The sequence below is a fragment of the Paramisgurnus dabryanus genome, chromosome 16 (genome assembly GCF_030506205.2).
Source record: "Paramisgurnus dabryanus chromosome 16, PD_genome_1.1, whole genome shotgun sequence".
Lineage (NCBI taxonomy): Eukaryota > Metazoa > Chordata > Actinopteri > Cypriniformes > Cobitidae > Paramisgurnus > Paramisgurnus dabryanus.
Window position 1 is genome coordinate 19,347,092 of NC_133352.1, and position 14,119 is coordinate 19,361,210.

Consider the following 14,119-nt stretch of genomic DNA (forward strand, 5'->3'; position numbering starts at 1 on the left):
GTCGCCAATAATTCTTTATGTAAACCATTCCAACAGAGTGACATGTACAAACATTTTACATGTACATACACACTATTTATTTATTTATTTGCTGCCTTAAACTAAATGTAATCACAATAAAGGGATAGTTCGGCCAAAAATGATATTAAACCCATGATTTACTCACCCCCAAGCTGTTCGAGTTGCATATGTCCATCGTTTTTCAGACAAACACATTTTCGGATATTTTAGAAAATGTTTTAGATCTTTCAGTTGATTAAATGTAATGTTACGAGTCCACCCATAGTCCACGACCTTCAAGTCCAAACAAAGTGCGTCCATCCTTCACAAAAAAAATCCAAACGGCTCCAGGATGATAAACAAAGGTCTTCTGAGGGTAATCCGCGCGGTGTTGTTGTAGAAATATCCATATTTAAAACTTTATAAACGAAAATAACTACCTTCCGGTAGCACCGCTATCTTAGACTCCTCTGTATTCAGGAGAGAGTATTTTAGCGTAATGTACGCACTTTTCTTAGTGACGTATGACAAATACGGAGGGCGGGGGCACAGAGCAGAAGCAGAGTAGCCTCGGTAAGTTGTGTAAAGCTCTGATCTTGAATGCGGACGCGACAAAGATAGCGGCGCTACCGAAAGGTAGTTATTTTCGTTAATAAAGTTTTAAATATGGATATTTCTACAACAACACCGCGCGGATTACCCTCAGAAGACCTTTGTTTATCATCCGGGAGCCGTTTGGATTTATTTTGTGAAGGATGGACGCACTTTTTTTGGACTTGAAAGTTGTGGACCCCGTAACTTCACATTTAATCAACTGAAAGATCTAAAACATTTTCTAAAATATCCGAAAATGTGTTTGTCTGAAAAACGATGGCCATATGCAACTCAGACAGCTTGGGGGTGAGTAAATCATGGGTTTAATATCATTTTTGGCCGAACTATCCCTTTAAGCTGTTATTTTAAATGTATTACTTACAATATAAAAACAAGTAGAAATTGCTTAATTTGATAAGTTAAAGTGTAGTCAAAATTTAACAGAAAGTTATATTGACTTGTAAAGCCATTTTGATTAAACCTAAACATTTAAGGAGGCATAAAAGTGTCTTTTGTCATTTTTGATCATGTTTATCTCGCTCTATCCCTTCTCAAAAAATAGGTGCATGTCACCCTGTGTGAAACGATCAACATCACAGTAGTATAGGGATGCATTGAGTGTAATAGTATGCATACACAGCCCGTGGCAATGTGTAGTGTGCAGTAGGTTATTTTTGCATGCGATCAGTGCATCCCACTGTAATGCTTTATGTAACACTTTAATGTCAGTTTACGTACATTGGCCAGAAGATGTAATAGTTCCTCTAGGGCTCTGCTGCGAAAACTTTACTGAAGCCCCCATCGAGCAGCTAGATTACACCTTCAGGAATAAATAGCATGTTCATATTCCTCTTATCAAAGACCGCTCTGATCTCAATAAGTACGGTGCTAACCAAACATAACCACGACTGTAAACACATCCACACACACCCACGCTGTACTGTTGGATCTAAGGTGGACAAGTAAATGGAGACAGATAGTAAATAAGAGAGCTACAGTATGATGAATAATCACGTTTGTGAGATGTGTGTGTACAACTCACACTGGTGGAAAGCTGAAGCCAAAAATGAAAAGATTACTTCGGTTATGTCATGCAAAGCAGAACAAGTTCCTTTACTGGTCATTCTTAATATTTCATGAGCACTTGCCCCTGACCTCACTAGCACATGCAAGCAACCGGAGTGTTGAACTGTTTAAACTCTTTCTGCCCTTTGTGTAATGTTCAGGCTCATATGGGAGTACATCGCTTGGCTACAAATGTTTTAGTATTCAACTTAAGTTCATACAAAAGGGGCAAAGACACACACACACAAACACAGAGAGAGAGGGAGAGAGAGAGAGAGAATGATAAAATGAAATGTTGTATCCAATGAACTGGGCAGAAAAAGGGGACTTTATAATTAAAACTCTTCTGTGAAAAGGTCATTTCGGGAGGGTTTAAAGGGTTAAAAAAATCAATCAATAATTTACTCTATAAAAATCAATAATTTACTCTATACTACATCACATTAGTAGAGAGATGCATTCAGTGTACAGCATGCATTTACCGGTGGTGGCTGTTGTCTTGAGTACCGACGTGGCAACTTACATTGTTGTTTATATTTAAACATGACTTATCGATTTCTTAATAAGCTCAAAATGCAAATTGTTTTTTACACTAATTTTGCTATGTTTGGTTTTCTTTTCTAATGTTGGATGGTAGTGGTGTGCGATGACTTCTCTTTCTGGAAGGCACGAATGCGAAACTCGTCAAAATATGCCTGTAGCTCGTCGTGTGTGGCTCTTCATGTCAAAATATGTGTTCGCAGCATCATGTGTACTTATGTCCATCACGCATCATGCCAAAATAAGTGCCTGCTGCAGATGCACCAAAGGGATTAATGACAAAAGAGACGCTCGTTTAAACTCATGTGTAATGAAAGTGTTAAGCGAGTGTCTTGCATGATCATAAACCCTTTCAACGCATCTGCAACAGGCATATATATTGACCTTATGTTCGATGCACATAGGTTCACCTGATGCACAGAACACATATTTTGACATTACCAGCCACATATATGACACATCAAAGTCAAACACATATTTTGAATTCCTGTCTCCTCGGAAGAGAAGTCACCGCACGCCACTGATGGATGGGCTTCAAATGCGTGGCTGCTACTTAGTGCCATTACAAGAAGAGCCAAGATATTATTTTATATAACTTTAACTGTGTTCCGCTAAAAGGAGAAAGCCATATAGACCTTGGATGGCATTATGGTGAGTAAATTATGTGCTAATAACATTTTTTGGGTGAGCTTTTCCTTTAATATAGTATTTAATTTAATTCCTTTCATTTAGTATTTTGCTTTTTAGTTCTAGTTTATTTAACTTAGCTTACAGTAGTTTTCACTTTATTTTTCAGTCTATTTAGTTTTTAATTTTAGTTTATATTTTGTAATTTAAAGATAAAAAATGGATGTTAAATGCTGTTTAATTTCTTAGGCCCACCTTTGTTATTGTTTTCCAGTAGCATATTCAGAATTAAAGGATTAGTCAATTTTCTTAAAAAAAAAAAAAAACAGATAAATTACTTACCACCACGTCTTCCAACATGCTGATTCTTTCTTTGTGCAGTCCAGAAGAAATTATTTTTTTTAAGGAAAACATTCCAGGATTTTTCTCATTTTAATTGACTTTAATGGAACCCAACACTTATTCGTTTTAATGCGGTTTAAATTGCAGTTTCAAAGGACTCCAAATGATCCCAAACGAGGCATAAGGGTCTAATCTAGTGAAACGATTGTCATTTTGACAAGAAAAATAAAAAATATGCACTTTTAAACCACAACTTCTCATCTATCTCCAGTACTGTGACGCACCAGCGCGACCTCACATAATTGCTTAGTGATGTCAAAAGGTCACGTGTTACATATATGAAACGCACATTTGCGGACCATTTTAAAGAATAAACTGACACAAAGACATTAGTTATTATCATCCGACATACAACAGCGTCGAAATGGTCCTCTTTCTCCACACTTATTAATAACACTGGGGCGTAGTTTCGCATTTGTCATCCGTGACCTCTTGACGTGATAACGTATTACATGAGGTCGCGCTGACTCGTTACACACCCGGAGGAAGACGAGAAGTTGTTGTTTAAAAGTGCATATCTTTATTTTTCTTGTCAAAAATGACAATCGTTTCGCTAGATTAGACCCTTAGGCCTCGTTTGGGATCGTTTAGAGTCCTTTAAAACTGCAATTTTAAACTGCATTAAAACTGTTAAGTGTTGGGGTCCATTAAAGTCCATTAAAATGAGAAAAATCCTGGAATGTTTTCCTCAAAAAACACAATTTCTTCTCGACTGAACAAAGAAAGACATCAACATTTTGGATGACATGGTGGTGAGTAAATTATCTGGATTTTTTATTTTAAGAAAATGGACTAAACCTTTAATAAAACTAGGCTGTAAAGTTTCAAACCATAAAAAAACAAATATCAACTAATGGTTACTTTAATTTCATCTAAGACCTTTTTGGAGTCATTGAAAATGACATTAGTTACAGTTATTCCAAAAAAATTGAATGTCATTTATTATTTATTTTTTTTAATGTATTATTTTTATTAATGATGGAATGGACAGGGATGTACAGCTGGGAAAACTAAATTCACCATCACACTGCCAAGTGTTTGAGTGGTGGCCCATCTATTAAAATGTTGCCCCAGGCACTGTAAATTCAAGCGACAGCCCGGTTCTCTGCTGGTGTGGTTATAATATTTTATGTGTGATTCTAGGCAAATTATAGCTGTAATAACTTTCAGGGAGATCAACAATTTCTATGGGTCATTTTAAGACCTAATTATACAAGAGTCATTTTAAAATCTTATGCAACCTTGTCTTTTGGCACCTCTAGTTCTGTAACAACACAGCTCTGTAAACTATTTTAAGCTGCATTAATACCGCATTCCTAAATTGATATAAATACATAATACTGTCCTAACTGCTTACATTTGCTTCCATGAATATCCAGCCAGACAGTTCTGCATGTGCTGGCCAAATAAATCTGTGTCATTCCTTTAGTGGGTCATAAAACAACCAGATTCACTCTACTCTGTTAAAGATTTGCAAGTGCTGCATTTCAAAATGAACCTATCCCATCTGTCACCTCATAATGTAAAGTATAATTATATGATTCAAAACTCATTCTAAAAGTAGTTTAATTTAAATGAGATCCAACCTGTTTTTGTGTTTTTGAAATTTTCATGCAACAACATCTGCACCTTCAAATGTGTTGCAAGGTAAACTGACGCATTTCAACTTTAATTGGGCGGGACAAACCGTTGTTTCACGCATCACTCACCTGTGCGCTCACTTTGCTTTTAGTCGCTACAGCATGTTTGAGAGCTTGTCTAATAATGCCATGCAGTCTGAGCACCACATCCTCAATGTCCTGCTCTCCGTTCATAGCACCAGCGAGTGACCCCAGTTCATCCACATACGCCCTCCAGTGAGGCTGTACCTCCGCCGCTCCTCCCAGACAGGCCCCCATGGTGCTTACGCAGAGCGGGCGGCACGGACGAGCCTCCAACAGCCCCTGACAGTGCGGGCAGTACCACAGCTTCAGCAGCGAGCGCCCGCAGTCCTTGCCTGCCCGCAGGTGCTGAGTAGTGTTGACCACTTCAATGCCCAGATTCAGTGCCTGCAGGAAGACCCGAGTGGCCAGGAGCGATCGAGAAAGCCGGGTCATCATCAACTTGGGAAAGGACCCGTATGCAGAGGATCCACGCCAGGCCCCGCCCAGGCATTCTTCTGAGATGCCGGCCACCTGCCCGTTGCCAAGGAGACGACGGTAGGTGAGAGGAAAAAGGCGTGAGAAGAAGGTGGAAACCATGTCGTTTACATTGGCATCGGAGCCCAGGATGTACAGGGACATATCCGTAAACAGCTGCATGACGGCTCCGCTGGCCCCGTGTCCTAAACCAGGAAAATCATCCCTTATCAGCATCAGAGTGGAATTACGACCCAGACGAAGCACCATGTCAAAGGCCTCTGAGAAACAGAAAACAGGAAAGAGTGAAATGAGAGATATATTTATTCAATCAAATTATTATTGCCAACATTAACACATTTTATTGACACACTTCAGATCAAAGGAAATAAACCTTTAAAAAACTCTGATTCGCAATAATCTACAGAAAATCTTCCTTGAGGACACGCACATGCACGCACACACACACACACACACACACACACACACACACACACACACACACACACACACACACACACACACACACACACACACACACACACACACACACACACACACAGGCCTAATCTTTAAAGGATGGTAAGCTACATAGTAAATAAAGTAATTTAAAATTAAAGTGTTCTCTTTAGATAAAAACCAGCATGTCCTTTAAAAACAACAAGGACGCTTTTCCACAGCTTTTAAAGACCTTTATTCATCCGCACCGGATGCTGAGAAAGATGCTGAGAATTTCAGAAAACAGAGCACACAAAGGATCCGGGATAGAGAGGAGACATAATCAGCCACATCTGAAGGCTTTCTGTAAAGTCTTATCAGCAAAGAGGCAAAGAGGGATTGCAACCAAAAGCCACCCAGGCAACCAGGGAGAGCCGAGACAAGAGTCAGAGAGGATTTAAGAGCATAGTGAGAAGGAATAAGAATTATAGATATCGTGAAAGCAACGAGTGTGAAAGGAAAAGATAAGGGCCTCGTGTCCACCATCCAGATAGGGTGAAGGTGATCCAGAGGTGGGCAGTCTCTAATTAGGCCTTTAGACTGCCGAGTCGTGATATAAGTGCGCTGCCAAGCAGGCTGGTTTCTCCATCTATCTCCACCCGGGAGTCCAGCTCTCAGGGACACAGGATGTTACATCAGCACAACAGGCTGGAGAAGTTTATGGATCTCACTGATTGAGATGAGCTAGGAAACACTTCACAGAGCAGTTAAAAGTCTCAAGGTGCTTTCATACGACATGATATTTGCCTTACACTAACAGGATGTGTTACCATATAACTCTTACGGCAGCATATAGTATGCAAAGTGTGCAGTGTATGCATTTTTTCAGTGCATGGTAGATGACATATATAATACATTTTGGCAAATGATGCAACATAGGACGGAAGACATTGCACTAGGTACAGTGTTACACAATACAGTATGCTTATCTGTATGTTGGTTTCAATTACCAGAAAAAATATGACAAGTTATGTCAAATGTCAAAGGCAATATTTACATCAAAACTGTAGAAAAGGCTGTCACTTGCAAAATTTAACATCCAATGTGATGTTAAATGTAGAATAGTGTATAATAAATGTAAATAATGTGTATAATAATTTAAAAACTTGCATAATGTACTACTACGTTAAAATGTAACAACTAGTAGATTTATTGCATCAGTTTTTTTCCAAACACACTGTAGCCAATTGTATACAGTGTGTGAATAGAGATAATCTTGCATCAGTTTCAAATCTAAGAACAGTATAGTAAACATGGTGTCAAGGGCTCTTTAGTACATAGTACTGCATATTGCACACTGTATACTGTACAGTAGGCCAGTGGTTCCCAAACTTTTTCAGCGTGCGGCCCCCCTTGTGAACAGTGCATTTTTTTCGGTTTAAAAAAAAACAGTTTTAAAATGTAATATTTTAATAAAAAAAACATATAAAATTATACCTAGTAGTGCTGTCATAAAACTGGGGCCCCCCTGGCACCATCTCGGGGCCCCCCTAAGGGCCCGGGCCCCCAGTTTGAAAACCACTGCTGTAGGCTATACTGCCTATAATTTTTTAGCATGTGAAACAGTAAGCTATTTTAAGGTGAATGATTTAGATAATTACATGCCCTCTAATAATGGCAGGGAGTTATTTTTGACCCATGTTGGGTAAATATTCGACACAACACAGCACAGAATGCATTACTAAATGCTGAAATTAACAACTAAAATGAATAAATCCTGTATATAAGTATTGTTCACTGTTAAATAATGTTAGCTATTGCATTTACAAATACAACCTATTGTGAAGTGTTACAGTACCTGACCCTTAATATGTTGCATGTTTAATGCAGTACAGAAAATGATGTTCAGTTTAAACATAGTCTTTATTTGCATTTTTAATCAATCCTGCCTAGCACTGTCTCATATTTTAGCCAAGAAGCTTATAAAAATCACTTTTGTTATTGCCTCTAATTTATTCGTCACCCTGGTAATGGAAGGTCAAGTTAAGCGCACTGCATTGTGGGATGCTCCATCCCACGCAGGGTGCTCTGCTGGTACACTCTACATTTTGTCAAATTTAGTAGGTCATGTGTGTATTCCACAGCACTGAGTACTACCTACAGCAAAGGTAGTAGGAGTAAATAGTATATGGTATTCTACACATACAAATACAGAGAGAAAATAACTATTATGTGTCTCAGATTTCAGACAGCAAACACAAGACTGTCCTCCAAAAATAACAACTTCATAGATCGGTTGTGCAAGCACCTTTTTACGATGTTAAGTGACATATTAGTGTCCTCTAGCGGCAGTAGCTTATACAACCTGTTGTTACGTTTTAAGTTTATTGCCTTATACATCAGATTAGACACAATTTCACGAATTTGTAAATGTAGAAACGGATTCATAAACATTTATAGTTTTAAAGATATTTTGGAGCATCTAACCCCACCCTCACACTTACCCTAAACCCAATCACTTATAAAACATAACACGCAAGTAAAAGTACAGTCAAAGGTATTTATTTCTTAAAAAGTACTGCAAACTGAAATCATACGATTACTTCATATGAAGAACTCTGTGATCAAAATGCACAGTCAGATCTCATACAAACATAAACCAGCATGACGTAGTCAGTCACAAGAGCCATTAGCCCTTCACATTCTTGGCTAACGTAGTGATGTTATTGGTCACAAGACACACGAAAGCCAATGCCTTTTTACAATCATCGTTGACGTATCGTTACTTCTTCTGTAGGCAGTATTTGAATCAGTCTACACCGGATCTGATATTTACAGTGGATTGTCATCACTTTTGCATCTTTTCTTTAAATAAATCGATCGTTTGACCTCGGTGCACTTGGAATATTTTAAGTAGGGATGGGCATGATTAATCGACGATCGATAATTGATCGTTAAGAATTTAGTCGATGACGTTAATTTGTTATTGATTAATCAAATACTTTTTGCAGGTTGCGTAGCCTAGCGTAGCGTGTGTCTAGAAGCAATTAAATGAATTTCACTGTGTGGCAGCAATTCAACATTCCGTTTTGATTTAAAAAAAATAATAATGAAGAGGTCATGATTTTTTGGAACAAATGAGGTCTCTGTTTAAGAATGCGACTCGCAGCTGCAGGTTTAGAGCACCGCATATTCGATCGCATATATGTTCCGTTTTTCTAACTAAATGTAGTTTAACTGTTTGCCACAAGTTGATCTTGTAATAAAGGTCTCATTGAGGAAAACACGCTGTATTTTTGTATTCAACATTTTTGAATTATAAAAGTTAAATAATTATTTTTTATTATAAAAATATTAATGATTAATCGATAGTCGATCGTTAATTCTTCCGACAATCGACTAAAAAAATTTAATCGAATGCCCATCCCTAATTTTAAGTACATTTTTAAATAGTTGTGACTGTTTTTGTATGCTATGTTTATATACTATTAAAAAAATGGATACGTTATTTGCCTTAAATGCCTGAATAGTGTAATGTGTGATAAAATACTATTAATCCTGGCAGTTTAATTTGAAAATCTTATCCCAGCACATATCATCATAGCAAAATGATTCCCCAAAATATCATTTTATACCCTAATATATTAAGTTTCACCTGCTGCCAGTTGAGGCGCTACTTTAGTAAATGCATTTATTGGTCGTATTTGGTGAAATGGACAAACGACCAAAGCAATCGTATGGGTTGGACGACACAGAGTCAATGAATGAGATTATTTTATGTGGTCTGGACTGTGTCTCCATCTCACTGTGAGTTAAGCTATAGGTTTAATCAGTAAGTTCATGCATACACACAAACAAGTTTATATGGACATATCATAGACATCATTGTTTTTATACCAGAATAATCGATTCATAACATGAATTTCTATAATACCCAACCCCTAAAACTTAACCCTCATATAATCCTGTGGACACCAGTAAAGCAAAACATGATTTATGAGTCTTATTGGTGGGACATTTTTACAAATTTGCACTTCACAAGGAAAGTCAAATTGGTACACTCACACAGTCATTAAACCCTTGGCTGGGTAATATATGGCAAAAGCCAAATTAACCTAGAAAATGTCAATTTTGACTGAAATATAAGTTAAAACAACCCATAGGTTAATTTAAACCTAACCATCAGGTTTATGCTCATTTTAACTCAGCTTTTTTTGTGTACACTACACACACATTTTTCTGTGATTAACAAATCCTCAGATGCATCGAATGGCAAACATGAATGTTTAGAGAGAAGAGGAAAACCCTCTCTCAAAAGAAACAACAGACACACAAACAGAATGTCACACACGTCATTTTATATGCAGCACTCAAACTCCTGCTGTTTGCAAAAGCACCAGCATAAATATGTTATGCCCATACACTCATCATATGCCAGACAACGACATTTATATTTATGAACAAACACTGACACACAAAACAAAATCTAAATATAAAATTACAATGACATCTCTGACTAAACAAGCCTATATATATGACTGCCACACAATAACACCATACGCAATGCATCAAGGCGTACAGTCGTGCGATTATACTTTTAATAATGCATACACAAAATATATATCCAGCAGCTCTGTGTTACTAATGTCTCAAGGTGTTTGCTCACGAACAAAAGAGAGAAATTGCGAGAGGGCTTGTGTGTAGAGCTCTGCTTCTTTACTCTATACTTCATCAATCTCTCTAAAAGCCTTGTGTAAGGCAGACAAAAGCCACTGTATCACTTACAAAGCCATAGTGGGCTTTAACAGTGGGAGAGAGTCTCTCTCTCTCTCTCTCTCTCGCTCGCTCGTTCTCTCTTAATGCAATGCTGTATTTGAGAAGATGGGTCATGCAGGTCATTGTTGAATTTAGTCTGCTCTTGTTTCTGTGTCTGATCTGGATTATAGGTCCACATTCGGGTTCAGTATCACATGTCCTCTAATGGGGGAAAACAGATGTATTACACAACACAGAGAAACGGGGAGTATAGGGCCTGGATGTGTTGAGCGCACTGATTTGAAGTGGACTTGCTGTGAGAGGAGGATGTCTTGTCAAAGTCTTAAGCTCAAGGGGACTTTCACTGATGGATGAGTGTGGACTGAGTGTTGTTTGTGCCTGAAATAAAGTCCAAGTGCTTGGATTGTTTGATTTGCCCTAAGAGTTGTTGGTTAACATCTCTACATGAAATGCAGTCACAAGGGTCAAGATATCAACACATCTGTAGTCCAGTGAAATGTATACCACAACAAACAAACTCACATGAAATAAATACTGTATACTGTAGTATTTACTATAGTCAACTGTATAAAAAGTTTTGGATACGCTAGTGTTTTTGAACCTCGCCATAGTACATATTTAAGTATAAGGTTTGGTTTAGGCTACAGTATCTACTACAGTTAAATTAAATCAAATCACTGCAACATCCTGCAGTATATGTTAACAAAGAGATCAAAACGAGTGAACTATTTTTTTTATCCAAAATGTTACAGTAATCCTCATTGCTGAAAATTGAAAGGAATATTGTAAAACACAGTAGTAAAACATTGGTATACCAACAGCTAAGTGTTAAGTAATGCCGGGTACACTGAGTGTGAGGGATTTGTTCACTTCACACAAAAAGATCTTGGAAAGAAAGAGATGACTAACTGTAGTAGGGTTTAGTCCACTGTCTATAATAGCCTAATTTACAGATCCCTTTTTTTAACCGACAACTTTGACCGGTAACGTTGATACGGTCAACCATCGGTCAAACGGTCATCGGTTAACATCCCTAGCTAACACATTGACCCCAGGGGATCTTATGAAAAACTTTCCATTATTTTATTCAAAGTCAACGAAAATCGAGCAGGACCAAAACATTTTACAGCTGATCGCTGTGAAAAATGTTAAGCGACGACGTCCCAAGTATAACTGCAGCAATGACTATATGATAAAGTAAGTGATTTGGTTAATGCCATTAATGTTTATTTTTTAATCAGTGTATACCACTAGTCAACTTAATGAATATATAGTTGAATGCACATTTATATATTGATTCAATAGATTTATAGGATTTTGAAAAAATAATTAGTTTTCATAATAAATCTTTGAAAATCAAGTTATGGATTTGAATTTTTAATGTTTTTATAACCTAAAGATGCTATGTGAAAGATTGTAACAGAAAATAGTGGTTTTCATCTTGTCACTTTCTTGGTAAAGAAAACTGACTGTCAGTTTTTTGTCAGAATGGATTTATTGCGTTTTGAAACCAAACTCTTCATTCGTAAATAAAATGTCATAGATGTTATTAAAAGACAGATTCATATTTAATTTTTAAACTGTACCTTATTATTTGCAGCAATAATAACAAACCTGCTGTAAGCGTTCTATCATGCCTTGTCATGTCTTTATTTTGTAGTTATATGTCTCATGCTCATGTCTTTTATTTTGAAGTCATGTCATGTCATGTTGTCTCTCTATGTGTCATGTTTGGGTTGGCTCTTTGTCTGTATAAATTTTCCTGTTTTGAATTTTATACTCATGTTTTGACCTATTAAAGTCTTGTTTGCATTTAGATCCTGCCTCATCTCATGATTTTGGACAGACATATTACACCGCCAAATGTTGCGACTGGCCAATCAGAATCAAGCATTGTAACGAGCCATGTAATAATCGCCGTGATTGTCAAATATGGTAGCCCATATTTGAAATGTTACCTCTGCATTTGATCTATCTCAGTGGCTGCAAGTCGTAAACACACATACACCCGGAGCATTGGGGAAAGCAATCACTGCAGTGCCCCATGGAGCAACGGGTGAAAATGTTCCTTGCTCAAGGGCACCTCATTCGCAACCTGCCAGCCGTGAGACTTGAACATGCAACTTTCAGGTAACAAGCCCGACTTCTTCATCATTAGGCCTCAATGACCCCAAACTATTAATAGCAAATATTTTTTGAGCAATGAAAAAATTTTTTTTTTATAAATTGTCTTCTAATTTTGATCTCCACTGTATATATCCGTAAATATCTAGTAAAGATTTTGTAATAAACCGAAAATAAACGAAGAGCATGAACTTTTTCCTGTTTTCTTGTCTAAAATTGTTGATTAACATTACATTTTACATGTCTATTGCTATGTTTATAATGTAACCACTCGAATGTAAGTATAAACCACAATGTACATTTGACAGATCTCTTGTGCATCAGTGACCAGTAGCTGGAAGCTGCCCTGGCCATTTTAAGGTGGGCTTTACCCCCCGAAAACTTCGACCCATCCCACCTAAAAAATTTGATTATTCCACACAAGTACGCAAATTCGTGTCCGATTTATTCCCTTTTAAATCGTATATGAAAACGGCGACTGGCTTTGTTTCACTCCATATCTTAATCTGCGTTATTTAGCAACTTTTTGTACATTCTTAGTCGTCATTAAAGTACAATTCTTGTTTCCAGCTTTAAAAGATATTATTGAACATACATAACATTGACAAAGGATAAGGCTGCGTAAGTAGTTAATGTTGCATGATGCATTTTAATTCTACATATACAGCACGTCTGTCCTGTTCTAAAGAGAAAAATTATATATCCATTCAATTTTACAATCTAAGCACCTCCTCAATCACAGTTAAGAGTTTGGATAAGAGTTACTAAGCACCAAGATGTTTCGCAGGTATCTGATATCCAACCACTCAGGTGATGTATCATTAATGCCAATGGATGTGTAACCAAGAAGCTTTGATGGTGCTATTTTTATGATACAAAGGACAGATGAACACAAGCCAAAAGCATTCAGTCATAGTGCAGGGAGTGTGCATATGTGAGGGCAAGGTGAGTTATGATATTATTGTAAAGGGTGAAACTTATGACAGCAAAGTAATTACGAGTCCCATACATATGTATGCTATTTCAGTTAAGTCACTCTACATGATTTGTAAGCTGGCAAGAACACACACATCAAACAAGTAAACTCAGTGTCAAGCTTGGTTAAGCTTGTGATTACATGTTGACTACATCATCAATATGCATTTTACACAATTCTATCCATCCAATCCATAAATGCCTTTATTAGCATATTAAATCCCCCAAGGTCTAAAGGATGCTACCACCAAGACATGGACCACTTGTTTCTGCATCACCAGATTGAATCCTCCTCACACTACACGAACATCACTACCCTCCCCTCAACAAGGACATTACTGAAACTAGAACTGAAATGCTCCACTTTCTGCAGGCCCTAAAGGTATCAAAGCAGCCGGTTAGGAAGGTGAACATTTATAGAAGGGTATTAATTTAGATTAGACTTTAATCAATACATCAAT

General features: G+C 37.3%; 1 protein-coding gene across 1 annotated transcript in view; it reads right to left on the minus strand.

Annotated features, from left to right (window-relative positions):
- gpc3 (glypican 3) overlaps window positions 1-14,119 on the minus strand; it is a 152,240-nt gene that overhangs the window by 73,126 nt on the left and 64,995 nt on the right. The window contains exon 3 of the mRNA XM_065271835.2: window positions 4,938-5,626. Within this exon, the coding sequence (XP_065127907.2) occupies window positions 4,938-5,626 (689 nt within the window). The remainder of the gene's footprint in view (window positions 1-4,937; window positions 5,627-14,119) is intronic.